This window comes from Lampetra planeri, chromosome 4 (genome assembly GCF_965212315.1).
Source record: "Lampetra planeri chromosome 4, kcLamPlan1.2.h2, whole genome shotgun sequence".
Classification (NCBI taxonomy): domain Eukaryota; kingdom Metazoa; phylum Chordata; class Hyperoartia; order Petromyzontiformes; family Petromyzontidae; genus Lampetra; species Lampetra planeri.
In genome coordinates, this window is record NC_136110.1 from 32,364,343 (window position 1) to 32,379,654 (window position 15,312).

At 51.6% G+C, this 15,312-nt stretch overlaps 1 protein-coding gene across 5 annotated transcripts in view; it reads left to right on the top strand.

Moving 5' to 3' along the window:
* LOC144717975 (collagen alpha-1(XII) chain-like) overlaps positions 1-15,312 on the top strand; it is a 92,421-nt gene that overhangs the window by 60,588 nt on the left and 16,521 nt on the right. For all 5 annotated transcript variants that reach the window (XM_078593830.1, XM_078593829.1, XM_078593831.1 and 2 more), the window contains 12 exons: positions 1,658-1,796; positions 1,912-2,054; positions 2,250-2,359; positions 3,152-3,310; positions 3,474-3,551; positions 5,213-5,299; positions 9,867-9,920; positions 10,357-10,452; positions 11,019-11,072; positions 11,749-11,802; positions 12,124-12,177; positions 12,632-12,703. In XM_078593830.1, the coding sequence (XP_078449956.1) occupies positions 1,658-1,796; positions 1,912-2,054; positions 2,250-2,359; positions 3,152-3,310; positions 3,474-3,551; positions 5,213-5,299; positions 9,867-9,920; positions 10,357-10,452; positions 11,019-11,072; positions 11,749-11,802; positions 12,124-12,177; positions 12,632-12,703 (1,100 nt within the window). The remainder of the gene's footprint in view (positions 1-1,657; positions 1,797-1,911; positions 2,055-2,249; positions 2,360-3,151; positions 3,311-3,473; positions 3,552-5,212; positions 5,300-9,866; positions 9,921-10,356; positions 10,453-11,018; positions 11,073-11,748; positions 11,803-12,123; positions 12,178-12,631; positions 12,704-15,312) is intronic.

Consider the following 15,312-nt stretch of genomic DNA (forward strand, 5'->3'; position numbering starts at 1 on the left):
AGTGTTGTTGTGACCTGCGGTGTGCAAGACTTATTATAATCACCCAGGAATGTCCTTAATGCTCGTGACATCACTCCACGTCGACCAGCCCCCCTCATTAATATTCATTAGCAGGTGCCGTCCTGAAAATGGACACCCCCCTATCCCTCCTCATTAATAATCATGAACGGCTGACGTCACTCCATATTGGGTAACCCCCCCCCCCCGCGTCATTATGTGACTCCACATGTTTTTGCTGCTTGGCGGCCATTGACTCCAATTACAATTGTTTGCAACTCTGGCGAGCTAAACCGGAACATCACTACGTCTCGGAGCACTGCACCTCAAGTCTTTGAGTGTCCGTTTAGTGCAGTGGCACAGCGGAATTGCGTCAGCTGTTTCATCACATTGTTGCGTGCAACAAACACTGCTATCACTGCAGTGCTGCAATCTAATGCAGTACAGTGTTTTATGATTTTTTTTTTGCAAATATTCTCCGCCATTACATTCAGCGAAATAATCAACGTTAACGACTGAAGTCACTCCGCAAGGAGAAACGTGGAGCGGAAATGAAAATTTGTTTAGGCACAAATGACATTTTCTAACGTCCATTGTCCCCAATTTATCTAGAGCTAACCAGACAATTGATTCCACGCCACATCCCACTGCATTTTCTACCTTCGTTTATTTCTTTGCCACGTCAAACAATAGCAAGGTCAACTTTACGCTTGCAAATTATGCTAAAATCAACATTTCTCTGCTGTTTTGCCACTATTGCCTCCTATTCAAATTGTTTGCTACTCCGGCGAGCTCCAGCACACCACAATAAGTAAGTCGCAGAGCACTCCACCTAAAGCTGTTGAATTTGTTTAGGCGCAAAGGACATTTTATAACGCAACTTGTCTCTTCTTTATGGAGACATTTCTCAGTGATTTTCCAGATATTGTATCAATTTCCAATTTATTTTAAACACAGCAACCGAAAGCAGAAGAGAATAAAGTATCAGAGCAGTGAATTTGAACAAATTGAAGGTCAGTTATATACAGTGCCGCAGTGACATGAAGTAAGGTGTTTTATGATGTAGTTTCGTGCAATAATTACTGCCATTAAAACAGTGATACAGTGAACTGCTGTGAAGTGTTTGATGACTTCGTTTTGTGCCAGATTCACTGCCATTAATACAGTGCTACAGTTAAATGCAGTTAAGTGTTTGATGACATACTTTCGTGCAAGATTCACTGTGATGAAATTTACACAAGACGCAATTATACTCTGCTCAAATTTTTGTATATATTACAGCTTCTGTCCTAGGTTGGGCAAAGATGCTAGTGTCTGTATGTTTGTCGATCTTCTTTCGTACCGTATGTGTCTAACCGTGCTAATCGGAGGTGACCGCAGTGTGGATGTGATGAAACGGTGAGCGTCTGCTAGAGACCGAGTCCTCAACATTTCTGGAGGAATCAATTAGTGAAGTTCCCAAGAACAGTAACCACAGTTTGTCATTTCTGATAATAGCCCCACGTGGAGATGCCACATGTCATGTAATCGTCTTGGCTGGCAAGGCCCGTGCTCTTGACGCCAGTTTTATCACTGGTGCCTGGAAACGTGGCCTGCGCCGCTGACTTCTCCCATTTTCACCTTTGTGCCTCTGTGTGCCCCTCCGGGCTGCTTGCTGCAGGCTTCAAGATGATGGAGGCGTTTGGGCTGGTGGACAAGCTGTACTCGTCCCTGAGCGGCGTGTCCATGGAGCCCGGCTCCTTCAATGCCTTCCCGGCATTCCGCCTGCACAAGGACGCCATGCTCTCTCAGGCCACCAGGTGCTCGCTGCCATTCCTGCATTGGATGCACAGAGAGCCCCGCGTCTCTCCGCACATCCCCGTGTCTCTTTGTGCATCCCCGTGTATTTCTGTGGTTCCTCTGCGTGTGCTGCAGGGAGCTGCACCCCGAGGGGCTGCCGCAGGAGTACACGGTCTCGTTCATGCTACGCATCCTGCCCGACACGTCGACGGAGCCGTTTAGCGTGTGGCAGGTGCTCGACAAGGACAGCTCCTCGCAGGCCGGCGTGCAGCTCGACGGTACGGTCCGCACCGCTCGCCGCGCCACCGTCACCCGCCCGGGCCCGGTTCGATTTCCCATACGGCGTCACGGAGAGGTTGACGGGGAACACTCGCGTATCTCCCGTTAAGGGCACGCCGCTCCGGTGCATTGTAACGGTCGGAGCACTGGGCTCGCAAGCTGTTCAATCTCCCGGTTTGTGCATGCGCACGCAGTCGGCGGTCGCACCCTCACCTACTTCACGGTGGATGAGGAGGGGAAGCCCCAGTTCATCTCGTTCGACGGCCCCGACGTGCAGAGGATCTTCTTTGGCTCCTTCCACAAGGTATGGACATGCAGTCTCGCAGGATCAAAGTGGCCGTGTCCGGGGCACTGAGCCGCCATCGCCCAGCACCTGCTTTCTGATCCAAGGTTTTAGCCGCCCGCAGGTAATCCATTGTTTTGGAGCGGTGTGAGTTGATAAGCTTCGGGCTGCTGGCCTACGGCCACGTAACCCAGACCGTGCTCGACCTCATCAGATAGCGGAAGCTAAGCGGTTAGTTCTTGGGTGAGTTGCAAGGTGGGCTGCCAGATGTTGCAGGCATGATGTGGTGTGGCCAGGAGGTATACAGCACTGAGGTGCTGGGTCTTTTCCGTGACAATCCGGCCATTTATCGATGGCAAAGGGCACAATTGTGACTGTTGGATCGGTCCTCGCCTCATCCCTTGCCAAGCCACGTAACGTTTCACCCTACTGCTTGTGCTTTTGATTTATGAATCTGAGCAGTTGTATGTATGTTGAACTTCTTTGCACTGTACATAGCCAACCGTGCTAACGTTCCAGTCAGGAAAAGTTCTGGTGTTATGTGAAGAAAAATAATCCTCGTGTCTGCAAGAGCATCGCCGATCGCAGGGTGAGAACCACCGCTCTTGAAAAAGAGTCATATAATGTGGGCACATGGGGGTTATACGTGGCTGTGTGGGGCTGGATGGGGAGGCAGGAGGAGGAGTCGGAGTGTGCAAGGGGGTGGGGGGGCGATGGGGGGGCTCGCGTAATCTCTCGCGGTCCGACGAGGACAAGGGGCGTCGTGCAGCAGGGCGGGCGGTGGACGCGCGCGCGACGGCTTCCCTGCCGCAGGTGCACGTGACGGTGGCCAAGCAAAGTGTGCGCCTCTTCGTCGACTGCACGCTCATCGCGGAGAAGCAGAGCCGCGTGCCGGGGAACGTGTCGCTTGACGGCAGTGAAGTGCTAGGCCGGCTTGCGCGCTCCACACCCAGCGCGCCCAAGTCCGCCACGGTACGCGCATGCGAGCCGTGCGCACAGACGCATGGACGAGATGCGCACGTGTACACAGACACGCACAAACAGAGATGCACGCAAGCACGCCTGCGCGTGCACCTGCACACGAACACGCACGCGCACGAATGTGCTCACACGCTCTCTTCGGTTCCCCCTACAGTTCCAGCTGCAGATGTTCGAGATCGTGTGCGGCACCACCTGGCCCGCCAAGGACAAGTGCTGCGAGCTGCCGGCGCTGGTGAGTCCCGTTTGGTGAGGGCGTCTGTGAGACGCGGGGTGGGGGGGGGGCACTACTCTGCCAGTTGCTTTGCAGCGGGCGTTGAATGTCCCTTGATGTCATTCTAAAGTGAGGAGGCCATCGTGTCCCGGAGTCACAGTTAAAACTTGCAAGATTTCGAAAAAATAAAACACTGCAAGTTACTCAATTTCAATCTTAATTTGGAGCTTTCGTGACTGCAGGGATTACTCTTTGGTTCTTACCGAAAGAACCAAAGAGTAATCCCTGCAGTCACGAAAGCTCCAAATTAAGATTGAACCACTTCTACGGGGAAGTTTTAAGCTCATCTTTTTTTCTCTCTCTCTGGGTTTTTTGTTTTCTCTCTCTGCCTGTGTCCTCTCTTTGGAATTTTCACACTTAAATTCTAACTTAGCAATCTTTGAAATACGTAATCAACCAGGCTATGCGTTAATTGTGTGTTGACCGACTCTTTGTGTTGCATTACATTACATTTCGATATTTTGCTAGGTTATGTAATTTTTGTGTGTTTCTCTCCCGTTCTCCTAATTTTTCAAGCTTGCGTGTACCGTACCACGCGTTGTCCTACCCATTGACATGCTAATTTTTTCTTTGCCCCCTCTCTCCGCCCCCGCCCCCCTCTCTCTATTTAAGGCCTCGTCACAGAGACAATCTCTCTCTTTGTGCTGATGCGTGTTCTCTCTGTGTGTATCTTTGTGATATCTGTCTGCTTATATGTCTGTCTATATTTTTCTGGTTAGATTTTTGTTGCTATTTCTTTTATGCCTGATGATGATTGCTTGTGTTGCAATTGAAACGTCGTAGTATGCTATTATTTAATTTATTATTTTATCTTTATACGTGACTTTACCGACAGAACCAAAGAGTTACTCAATTTCGATTACACACTGAGCAACGTCGCTGCCTCCTGGCAGATGGTGTCTTCATCATAGCCCTGTGCTATAATTTGCCATTTGTTAGAAATTCTACATTTTAATGGTGGGAGGGGGGAGTAAGTCTATCCATTAGACAGCTGCTTTCGACATCCGCACAAAATGATACTCATTTTATAGATCAGTCGGGATGATTTTCTGAGTGAACACCCCCCCCCCACCAACTAGGAGTTGAACTCGCAACCTTGCGATTGCGAGGCGCTCACTCTACCACTAAGCCGCCATTAGTGTAACAAGCGACGACGTTGTTGTTCTCTGTGTTGTTGTTTAACGCAGAAAGCAGTCCTGGACAGTGTGGATGTAGGGGGTGCAAGGGGTGTAGGGAATACAGGGGTAGTAGGGGAACACCGTGGGGTGGGGATAAGAATTGTTGTGGACACTGCCGGTATTTGCACATGTGGTGTTGTGAGAAGTGCCGGTGTGCCGTGTACTGCCGTACACCACACGGATCCCGGTGTAAGACATTCACCTTCGACTCTGCAACACGCGGGAACTCTGTTTTAGAAATAGCATTTGATGCGTTTTCACAAGCAGCACGAGCTCCGATTGGCTGGTTGGGGTCACGTGGTTCTGCTGCTTGTTGCTGGCCACTAAACGTTTTGGGCCCTGGGACCTGCACTCGGCGGCTTCGTTTAAAGCAAAGGAAGGTGCCGTGGAGTGTGCATCGAGCTGTGGCCAAGAGCCCCCCTCACGTCCTCTTTGCACTTGCAGAGAGACGAGGCGACGTGCCCCACGTTGCCGCTCGCCTGCTCCTGCGCCCAGGACAGCAAGGGGCCCCCCGGACCTCCAGGGCCCCCCGTAAGTGCCCCATGAACCTGTTACCGCTTGACACACTATCTGTCTCTCGGTCTGCTCTCTCGCTTTCTCTGTGTCTGTCTCCGTGTCTGCTTTCTTGGGAGAATGAGAGCCACGTCGACAGACAATTAGCCATACAAACCCAGTGACGTATAGACACATAAACACAGACTCACGGATGCGCGGACAGACATACAGACGACACAGACGCATGGACACAGCAACAGAGAGACACATAAAAAGAGGGACACAGAGACGCAATCTCCATACAATATTTCCTATGTCCACCCATGCGTGGTGTTTTCGCTACGGTGCCGTTGTGCCAGAGGTTTTCCTGCTTTGGACGAGGTTGCAACGATTGGACCGCTGGGTGGTCACGAGTTAACAGACCCCTCCAACCTGCTCCTCGCCCACTCCTCAGAGTTTTTGCCCCTTCGTCTTCTTCGCAGTCTGTACAGGAAGTGGCCTCCCCCTCCCCCGCGAGAGAGATGGATGAGTCGGAGCAGAAACGTATGAAATGAGCATAACGTCGATAAGAAACACGAGCTGCCCACAGATCCTGCGCAGTCGCCTCCGTGGGTCCCGCTGGGCCCCGGCATCCGTATCTCATGGTGATGGTGGTGGGATTCTTGGCGTGCGGTTGGGATAGGACTCGCGTGCCAAGAGCCAGTCCGACAGATCGGTATTAATGATCATGAATTGTGTTGTTGATACTGCCGCCCTCCTTTATGCCGCGCGGTCCCAGAGAAATCTTTACACGCGATAAGCGGCTTACGTCACAAGGGGACTCAGCATCCGGCCTGCAAGAGGTCATCAGTCTGCCAGTAGGGGAGGGGGAGCGATAATTGCCGTTGATTTGTGTCATCCCAGTTTATTCATTTGTTTTGTAAATTTTCGAATTTTTTAAATTTGGACGTTGACTTTCCACAAAGTCCAATGTGAAACAAACGGCAGGTTTGTTTTTTGGTTAAATCACCCACAGTAATAACTAGGGTGCCCTGCTGGATGCGAACCACAAAGTTCTGCAACAAGGGCAGGGTCGTGACGCCCGATTCGCCCTCCCTGGGTGCCAGGGCGGGCAAGATGCCCCCAGGTGCTGAGTGAGCACTGCAAATAAATCAGACACCCCCCCCCCCCACCGCGTGAATCAACAAATCGCGTCCACGCGCCGTACAAACGAGCCTGGTCTGTAGATTAATGCCGTCCAGATGGGCTCGTGTGTGCGGGAAGAGGGGTAATCACGGAAGTCTTCCGGCGAGCTGCTCAGCCTCGAGCGCCTCCTCCACCTCCTGGCCAAATAAGCAAACGGCAGAGCCAGCGAGTGCATCTGATTTTGGTCAGATACCGGGCACCTGGTCTATGGAGTTCAGTGTAGAGTAACGAGGGCTGTGTCAGTAGGGGGTTGGGCTGCGCCCTGTCCTTCTCCCTCGCCGCGTGCGTTCTCGTGTCTGCGAGCCTCGTCTGCCTCCGTACGTGTGCGCGAGTGTGTGTGCTACGTGTGCGTATGTGGGGGACGGTGGCGCAGTGGTGAGTGCTCTGCACTATGAACCCGGTTACTGGAGTTTGATTCCTTCTCATGGGCAACATTGGTGACGAATATATCTGTTCACGGCCTACCTTAAGTTGACTCAGTCGTAAATTAGTACCTAGTGCGGTGTGTAAACATCAGCACTGAGAAGACAAAGGTGGCCGAGCATGGTGCTGGACACCCACCCCCTCTGTCATGCCAGCCTTCATCAGTGCATGCTAACAGCACTTGCTTCATTAATATAGGAAGGTTCATATGGGGATTCTTTTATCACAGTTAAAATATTTTGTTTGGATGACTGGAACATCCATGAAAAAAAAACAATGGTAAAACCCGGTGAATACTGGTCTCGTAACCAAATAACAATTCTAACCTTTTTAACTGATAAGTGAAGGGAGCTGCCACAGTGGTAACAATTTCATCTTCCGGCATAGTTCCAATCGCTGCATTCGTGACCAGGATTCCGCTGGAATCGGTTGCCAGTTGCCGCCAACCTGCGGTGATCGAGTTTGAACTCCGGTTTCCCGGTCACTCGTGCCGTGCGCAGGCAACCATGCAGGGGGGGAGGGGGGGGGGGCGTCAGGTGAGCCGTAAGTGGGGAGCTATGCGGTGCCATTCAAGCACCACCCGGCAGACATGCCGACGTTGTCCCAACCCAGCATGTGGTTGGAAGCGTTTGATCGACGTCGGCCCAATGTTGGGGTTGACGGGGAGTCTACAGACGCCACAGAATGCCCCACTCGTGTTGGTCATCTGGTTTGTGGGCTTTTTTCAGTGGTTATTTTTGTTACAGCTGTGGCTCATTGGTTATTTATTTGCACAGATGCGTCTGCTTGCCGATACTTTTTTAAAATATTTTTTTCTAAATGTCGTTCTGTGCCAATTGTGCCATCCCGCGAGCATGAGCAAACGCCGGTGGTTTTCTGCTGTCATTGCACTGGTCCTCGCGATGCACAAGCTGTTAGAAAGGTGTCCTCAGGATCACGGATGTGTAACTCCACTTGGCAGTCGAACTATGTCTCTGATTATTTAAGGAATCAATTACTTACGTAAAAAATTAAACGCATAACACTTGAAAACCTGACTTAATCTCAAAACAGTCTTTGTAAGTCTGTGGGTCTTCATAAGAGTCTGTAGGTATCTATATGAGTCTATGGGTCTCAGTGTGAGTCACCAGTGACCGGACTGAGACTATCGCCTCACGCCTGGAGAGGCCAGTATAATCACCGTCAGTGGCTGAAACCTGGATTAGAACCCAGATTCCAAGTATTGTTGGCTCGGTGCGTTACCTCTGACCCACCCGGCCGCCCCCACCCTCGCTCTTCTCAATTGGCGTCTCCTGACCCGGAGTGGGGTGTCCTTGACACGGGCGTGACGCGGGGTCACGGGGTCAGTTGTCCGCGACACGATTGCTCGATCGGTTTTGGATCATATTGCCAGATGCTTGGAGCGAGCGCCCGCAGTCAGGGCACGTCGTGCGCACTCCCACGTGCAGATCGTTAAATCCGTCCATCCGGGCCGTTAACAAGTCGGCGGTGGGAGCCGCGGCATTCCCACGCCGGGCGAGAACCGCGTTGCTGCCGATGGTCTTTCATGAGTCAAGTCGCAGCGGAGCATTGAGGCATTGGTGCTCATCTCCCGTTCACAGCCCGGAGCCAGCGGTGGAAATTCCCACCGACCTCACGAACTTCCCTTTGAGCCGGCGCGTCTCATCTCACCGCCGTCGATCTTGATAGTGCCGCGTGGAGCGTGTGACCGAGCGGGCGGGTGAATTGAAGTGTTGGTTCCAGACCGAGCGAAATCTCTTAGAGATGACGTCACTTTGAGTGATTGGCCAAGGATAAGTTCAGGGTAATAAATAATAATACGAAACAACAGTCACAATAAACACCCTCAACGTTTATATAAGAACTAGCTTCTTTGCCCGTCCTAGGACGGAAGCTGTAATATTTACGAAAAAATTGAGCAGAGTATAATTGCATCTTGTGTAAATTTTATGGCAGTGAATCTTGCACGAAAGTATGTACTTAATCACGTCACTGCATTTCACTGTAGCACTGTATTAATGGCAGTGAATCTTCCACAAAACTATGTCATAAAACACCTCACTTCATGTCACTGTAGCACTGTATATAACTGACCTTCTATGTGTTCAAATTCACTGCTCTGATACTTTATTCTCTTCTGCTTTCGGTCGCTGGGGTTGAAATAAATTGGAAATCGATAAAATATCTGGGAAATCACCAATAAATGTCTATTTTACCATAATGTAGGAGCATAAATGAGACTTACCTTTTGTCTCAAGTGTTGAATAAATAAATAAATCCACGTTGTTGCTGCGTAGAATTATTTATTAGCTGCACTTTCAATAAAGAAACGTCAAACTTAAAGCGAATTTACGAAAAAAAAAAATTTCCGCTCGACCTTCTTTTGCGTGAGTGTAAAAATCCACCCGCTCATGAATATTAATGATGGGGGGGGCATGTGGAGTGACGTCACGCACGGGACACAAACAGACTTTCTTGGCCCATTATAGGAGTAATATTTAACATACCGTCGTTCGGGTGGAGCAGTGGCACAGCGGTTAGCACCTGCCATGCTCTGAAGCCGCGGCGAACATCAGTGGGGAGCAGGAACTGAACTGGTCGTGTGCGTCTCCCACCCGCTCCTCCCACTTAATCAATTCGCATTGGCCAACATGGGGAAGCATCGTCAAACAACTCCATGGTCGTTGATTAGCAAAGGTACGTCAATTAAGTATGACTGGAATGTTAACTATTTCAACTCAAACAATTACCCACACTGCCAATTAATGTCGTGAAAAAACTCACCGTGGAATGTAACAAAAAGATGTTTAAGCACACCACTCCAGTGGAAGGACGTCACACACATGCGACAGTGCAGCTCGTTCAGTACAATTCCCATCGCTGATTGCAGCCCTCTGTCATCCCAATGCTGGCTGACAGCTTCCCCACACCACGACTGTCACGGGGGTTGTTTGCCCATGCTTAACCGGGCTGGTGCGTGCGTCATGGTGCGCAGGGAGGGACTGGCCCCAAGGGTCCGAGGGGAGAGAACGGCGGCATCGGGCCCCAGGTGAGCGCCCAGCGTCCACTACTCCATCCTGGAGAAGCGCGTGCGTGTGCGTGCGTGTGCGTGCACGTTCGTGCTGGTGCATGCTTGCGTGTGCGTGCGCGAGCGTGCGTGGGGAGTGTTGTCTCTGTGCGTGGGGAATGGTGGCACAGTGGTTAGCGCACTGCACTACGGACTCGTGACCTGAATCAGATTGCCGGTCACAACTAACATCAGTGGCGAGTGCTGTCCGAACCGATCGTGGGCCCCGTCTGGATTGGTTCGGCTTGAACAGACTGTATGGGGAGACAAATGCAACCCGGCGTAATGTTCGCTTTCAAAGCACCCTCTCGTGTGCAATGCCAGCCTTAATAGGGGCTCCCTAACAGCACTTGCACTTGCCCCAGCTGTCTGTTAAACGCTACATGGGGGATCTTTGTCTTTGTTGTCATGAGCACAGGGGGCAACGGGTCCACGGGGGGAGCAAGGACCCCCTGGCTCTCAGGGACAGCCTGGACCTCAAGGCCCCAATGGAATATCAATGGAAGGAGAGCCGGTGAGTGGGGGTTCTATCCACTGCTGGATGAAGGCCTCCCCAATGTGTCGCGATCTCTGATGGTATTGCGATGCAATGGACCATTCATCTCCAGCTGATTGCCATCTCTCCATCTCTGCGCTCGATGTCTCTCGAAGTCGAGTTGCCTCCTTTGGTTGCCACTCCATTGTTAGTCTCGACCACCGGTCATCGTCTTTTCTTGAGTCAGAATTACACCGTAGTTTACGTGTGTTCTCTAATCCTGAGCAAATGCTGGTCTAGTTTTTCACATGCATTGTCTCATGAGCATAGTCAGGCTTGTTTGAAGTGCACAATTGGCATAATTTAATGAGACACTGAATGTCAAAACTGGTCCAGAGTTTTCTCGTGTTGAACCAATGCCGATTAAATTATGCACTCACATAATGGCATGTGATTGATGCAATGCGTAAAAAATACTTTCTTTATTTTTTATTTGCCAGGACTGATATGTGAAGGAGGCAAATTGTCTGCATAATAATTTTGTTACCAATATTCTCTGACGCAATACTAACGATCGTTTCCTCATCATTGGTGTCTGATGGCAGGGCCGACCGGGTGAGAAGGGAGACCAGGGCCCGGCCGGACATGCAGGGCCCATGGTAACACCGGCACCGAACTTTCAACTTGGCAGCCTCGATCCCTTGCCCGTCTCGCTCCCTCGCCCGTCTCGCTCCCTCGCCCGTCTCGCTCCCTCGCCCGTCTCGCGCTCCGCTTGTGTTCCTTCTGCCGCACACACCAACAACGTGGCGATATGTTGAGATTCCAGACATTGCCACACTTTCCATTTCAATCAAAGCATACGTCCGCACCCGACTCGTGGCCGTGCAGTTTAGCTGTTTGCACCACCCTGCCTCCCTCTGATTATTTTGTTTTATTTTCCCTCTCTCTTTTTTTTTACGATCAGAGGAAACAAGAATATGCTCGGTGTAGTCGGCACTTTGCTTCGTTCATCATTTAGTTTTTTATGCTTTGCTTTATGTAAATCCCCCCTCCCCTTTTGAAATGAAAATATTTCACGCTCTGCTCTCCTTACCCCTTCTCTCCCTCTACCCCCTCTCTCTCTCTCTACCCCTCTCTCTCCCTCTACCCCCCCTTTCTCTCTCTACCCCCTCTCTCTCTCTCTACCCTCTTTCTATCTCTACCCCCTCTCTCTCTCTCGAACCCCCCTCTCTCTCTCGAACCCCCCTCTCTCTCTACTCCATGTCTATGTTCCCCCTATGTTTTCTATGTAATATTTGTAATATTCTTCGCCATCTCTGAACGTTGTGTCTGCAGGGTCCCTCTGGCCCTCCCGGGCAGCAGGGCAGGGAGGGCTTGCAGGGCCCGCGGGTGAGTGGCTCCACGACATTAGTACTCTTCAAGTCAGTGTTTAATTACAACTTAAGAGACTTTTAACTCGACATGTGTGTCTTTTGTGTGCACGCACGAGTGTGTGTGAACAGCAAGCAAACCCAATAACCTTCACTTTATAACTTAGAAATTATTTTGTAAAGGAATGTGACGTGTAGATTCTACTTGTATTCCGTGAACATATAAACTCGGACCGGTGGCCACCCCGACCTCGGCTCCCTGACCGCTCGCCACTCACGCTGCATCAACCGCACCCCTCGCTGTGCCCTCACGCGGATCGCGGTGTGTTTTCCTGTGCAGGGCCCTCCGGGGAAGGAAGGTGGACCTGGATTGCCGGGTCAAGCGGGGCCCATGGTGAGTGGCGAGACCCCTGGGTGGTCGTGCATCACGTGGCGTGGGCCGACGAATTCACCGACGATCGCAATCGACCGCTCGCTGCACTCGATTGTTCAGCCCCTTTAAAAACCGCGGCCACATCCTGCCTCCCATAGGCAGGAAACCCCCGTCAATCTGCACCCAGCATAGCGCCACTGATGATGTTAATGAAGTCGCCAAGCCCCACCCATCAGCACCCATCCAACAGCACACATGGGAACAGAGGCGACATTTCTTATTTTTCCCAATTGTGTTTTCTGATGGAGTGATGAACTAATAATTGGTAGAGTAATCGATTGCTTAAATCAGCAACTCGCCAAGCTTGAGCCGGCTGCGTGCGGTGTGCCTGTGCAGAGGTGCCGTGTGTCTAAGAGGGGCACAGCGATAGAGGCTGCGTTGCCCTTGCTCGACCCATCGTTGTGTTGTCCACCAGGGCACGTCAGGAAACCCTGGACCCCCGGGGCCGAGCGGCAAACCTGGCTTCAACGGCGAGGGTGGACTTCAGGTGAGCGGCCCCGCAGCATGGACATTACCAACCTGGGCAGCGCTTGAATGGGCCCCACTCCGGGCCATCTGGTTCTTGTGCACGGATTCCCGACATGCTGGTGGCTGTTGCTGTCTCGATGTTCCGCCCGTCTGCTCCAGCAACTGAGAGCTCACTCCATTAATGCTCCAAAGCATTCACGCTTTGTATGTCATTCTCCTTGTTGCTCTCATATCACTATGGCCATGGGTACGGTGTCCGTAAGCTTTGCTCATTGTTTCCTCCACCCACATTGAGGAATCGGGCTACCAGACACTGTCTCGTCTCACCCACACTGTGTTCAGCCACCACTGTGCTGCAGGTCACAAGAATACACTGCCGGCGTATTAACTGTACGCATAGCGAACGTGAAAGATCCCGTGACGTCGTTCAGTATAAGTAGGCCTTTGTCTGCCAGGGTCACGGTCCAAATCATGTAGAAGCAATTATCGCCCCCAACTAGTGGACTCGTGCCTGCTTGCAGGCCACGTGATGAGCACTTCGTGCCGCACAGGGACAGCTGCCACTGGTGGTGTCCTTATCAAGGGTTGAGATGAGTTTTGATGCCAGCTGGTTTTGAGTGCTGAGGTTTTTAAGCAAGCACCATATTAGTGCAAAGATGATGATGATGAGGATGATCATTAAACGGCAAACTCTCGGCAGAGCGTACGGTGGTGGGTAGCGATATCTGAAGCCTGGGGAAGCCTGCTCTAGAAACATGATGCATAAGCATGGTTTTGTGTGTCAGCTGTCTTTAAAACTGCAGCTGCCCAAATACGCGCACACGTGCACAGAAGCATAGATCATCCTTCCCATCAACGATGGCGCCTTGCAGTGCAGATGCTGATGACTATTTCAGATGAGCTGGCACAAATCGTATTATTTTAATATCATGATAATATTTCATTTTGCTTGACCGTTGGTGTTTGTGTGCACGCTCCTGGGCCCTGGCGGCAGCGGAGGCGGTGCTGCACGGCAGGCGGAGAGCGCCGGGGGCGGAATTCTCTCCGCGTCTTAGGGACGTCCGATGATGGCCCAGCAGGGGCAAGAGAAAGCTTGGGGTGGCTCGTGAGGTGCAGAGATGGGTTCAGATGGCCCAGCAGAGGGCAGGGAGGGCTTATAATGTGCTATGAGGGTTCGGGAATGCTTACAATGACGCATGGGGTGGTGGGTAGGGAGAGACTGACTCCACAGTTGCAACCAAAGGAGGGAGCACAGCTGAGGCCGGGAGGACGCCCACGGTAGAGATGGAGCGACGAAATAAGCTCTCGTGCAAGAGCCAGACGAGTGGCCTTCCTCCAGCAGTGGGTAGATCAAGGCTTAAGATGATGAACGCGGTGCGTTTTATAGTCGGGGTGACCCTGCACGGGGGGTGGGGTTGGGGTCGTGTTTTCCTTGAAGCAGAGTTCAGCTGTTCACTGCAGTCCGCTCGCCGCGTGCATGCCCATCCCCAGACCTGCCATATTAAGACTACGACCGACAGCAAGTGTCGCTCGCTCATGCTGCCCGGTGTTTTGTGCCAGTCTGCACACCTCCACACGTGTGTGTTTGGCAGCACCAGCAGCTGTGAAAAATGCCCTTTATTTCCGCCCAAGAGCGTGGTCCACAAATCAAATTTTTAAACGTAGCCAATATTTATGTATATATAATCATCATCATCAGCAGCCATGATCAATCTATTGCTGTATGCAGACCACCCCAAGCCATGGTGTGTGTCTGTCTGTCTTACTACAGTTGTGCTGCTGATGTCGTGGCATGAACTCTGAACTTTGCCAGAGTAGTGTGTTAGTGAGCGGTCTGTAGAAGGAGACATCGCAGAACTACTTCTGAGGCTGTTTTCAGTGATCACTTATACACACAGTACCGGGGTGCCACACTGCGCCACATGCGCTGCTACGAAGAAGCGTTCATCATATGGCAATTAAACAATCTTGCATTCTCACAGCCGTCAATTTTGCCAAAAAAGGTATTAATCCCAATGTAGCATCGCTTATTTATTTATTTATTGTTTGAACAGCCAGTGGTGACCTCAGTTGAGATCAACTTGGTTTGAGCCCAAGCCTGGGTTTTATCTATTCTGTGCCGACTCGGCCTCCCCTGGCTGCCGAGCCACCCGGTCTCTGCCATGTCACCGTCTAGAACCGGGCCGCAGGCTTTTTTGCCGGGTGGATTGAGAAACCTGCCACTGTAGGGGTGAACGGCGGGGGCCGGGCAGGGGATGGGGGGCATGGTCTTAAAATCCCAAACTAAATAAACAAGGCTCTATATTAATAAATATAAATACAATTTATATTTTTTGGTTCTCAAGGGGGATGGGGGGGAGGTGGGGAGCCCCTGCTTTAGAAGCGATGGGGGTAGATTTTGTGCATTGTGTTTGCCTAAGAAGAAAACCCGTGTGGATTTTTCTATCAATATCGAGTCACACCACTCGTTCGCTCGCTCGCTCACAAGCTCGCACAGAGTGCGAGTGAGTGGCTGCTGTTTGCACCGCCGGATCCTGCTCTGGGCAGTGCCGCTCGCGGCTCTGGGCTCCCGGCTTCGGGGAGTGGAGCCAGCGCGGTTCCACGCTCGGCCTCCCTGCCTGGAGCCCG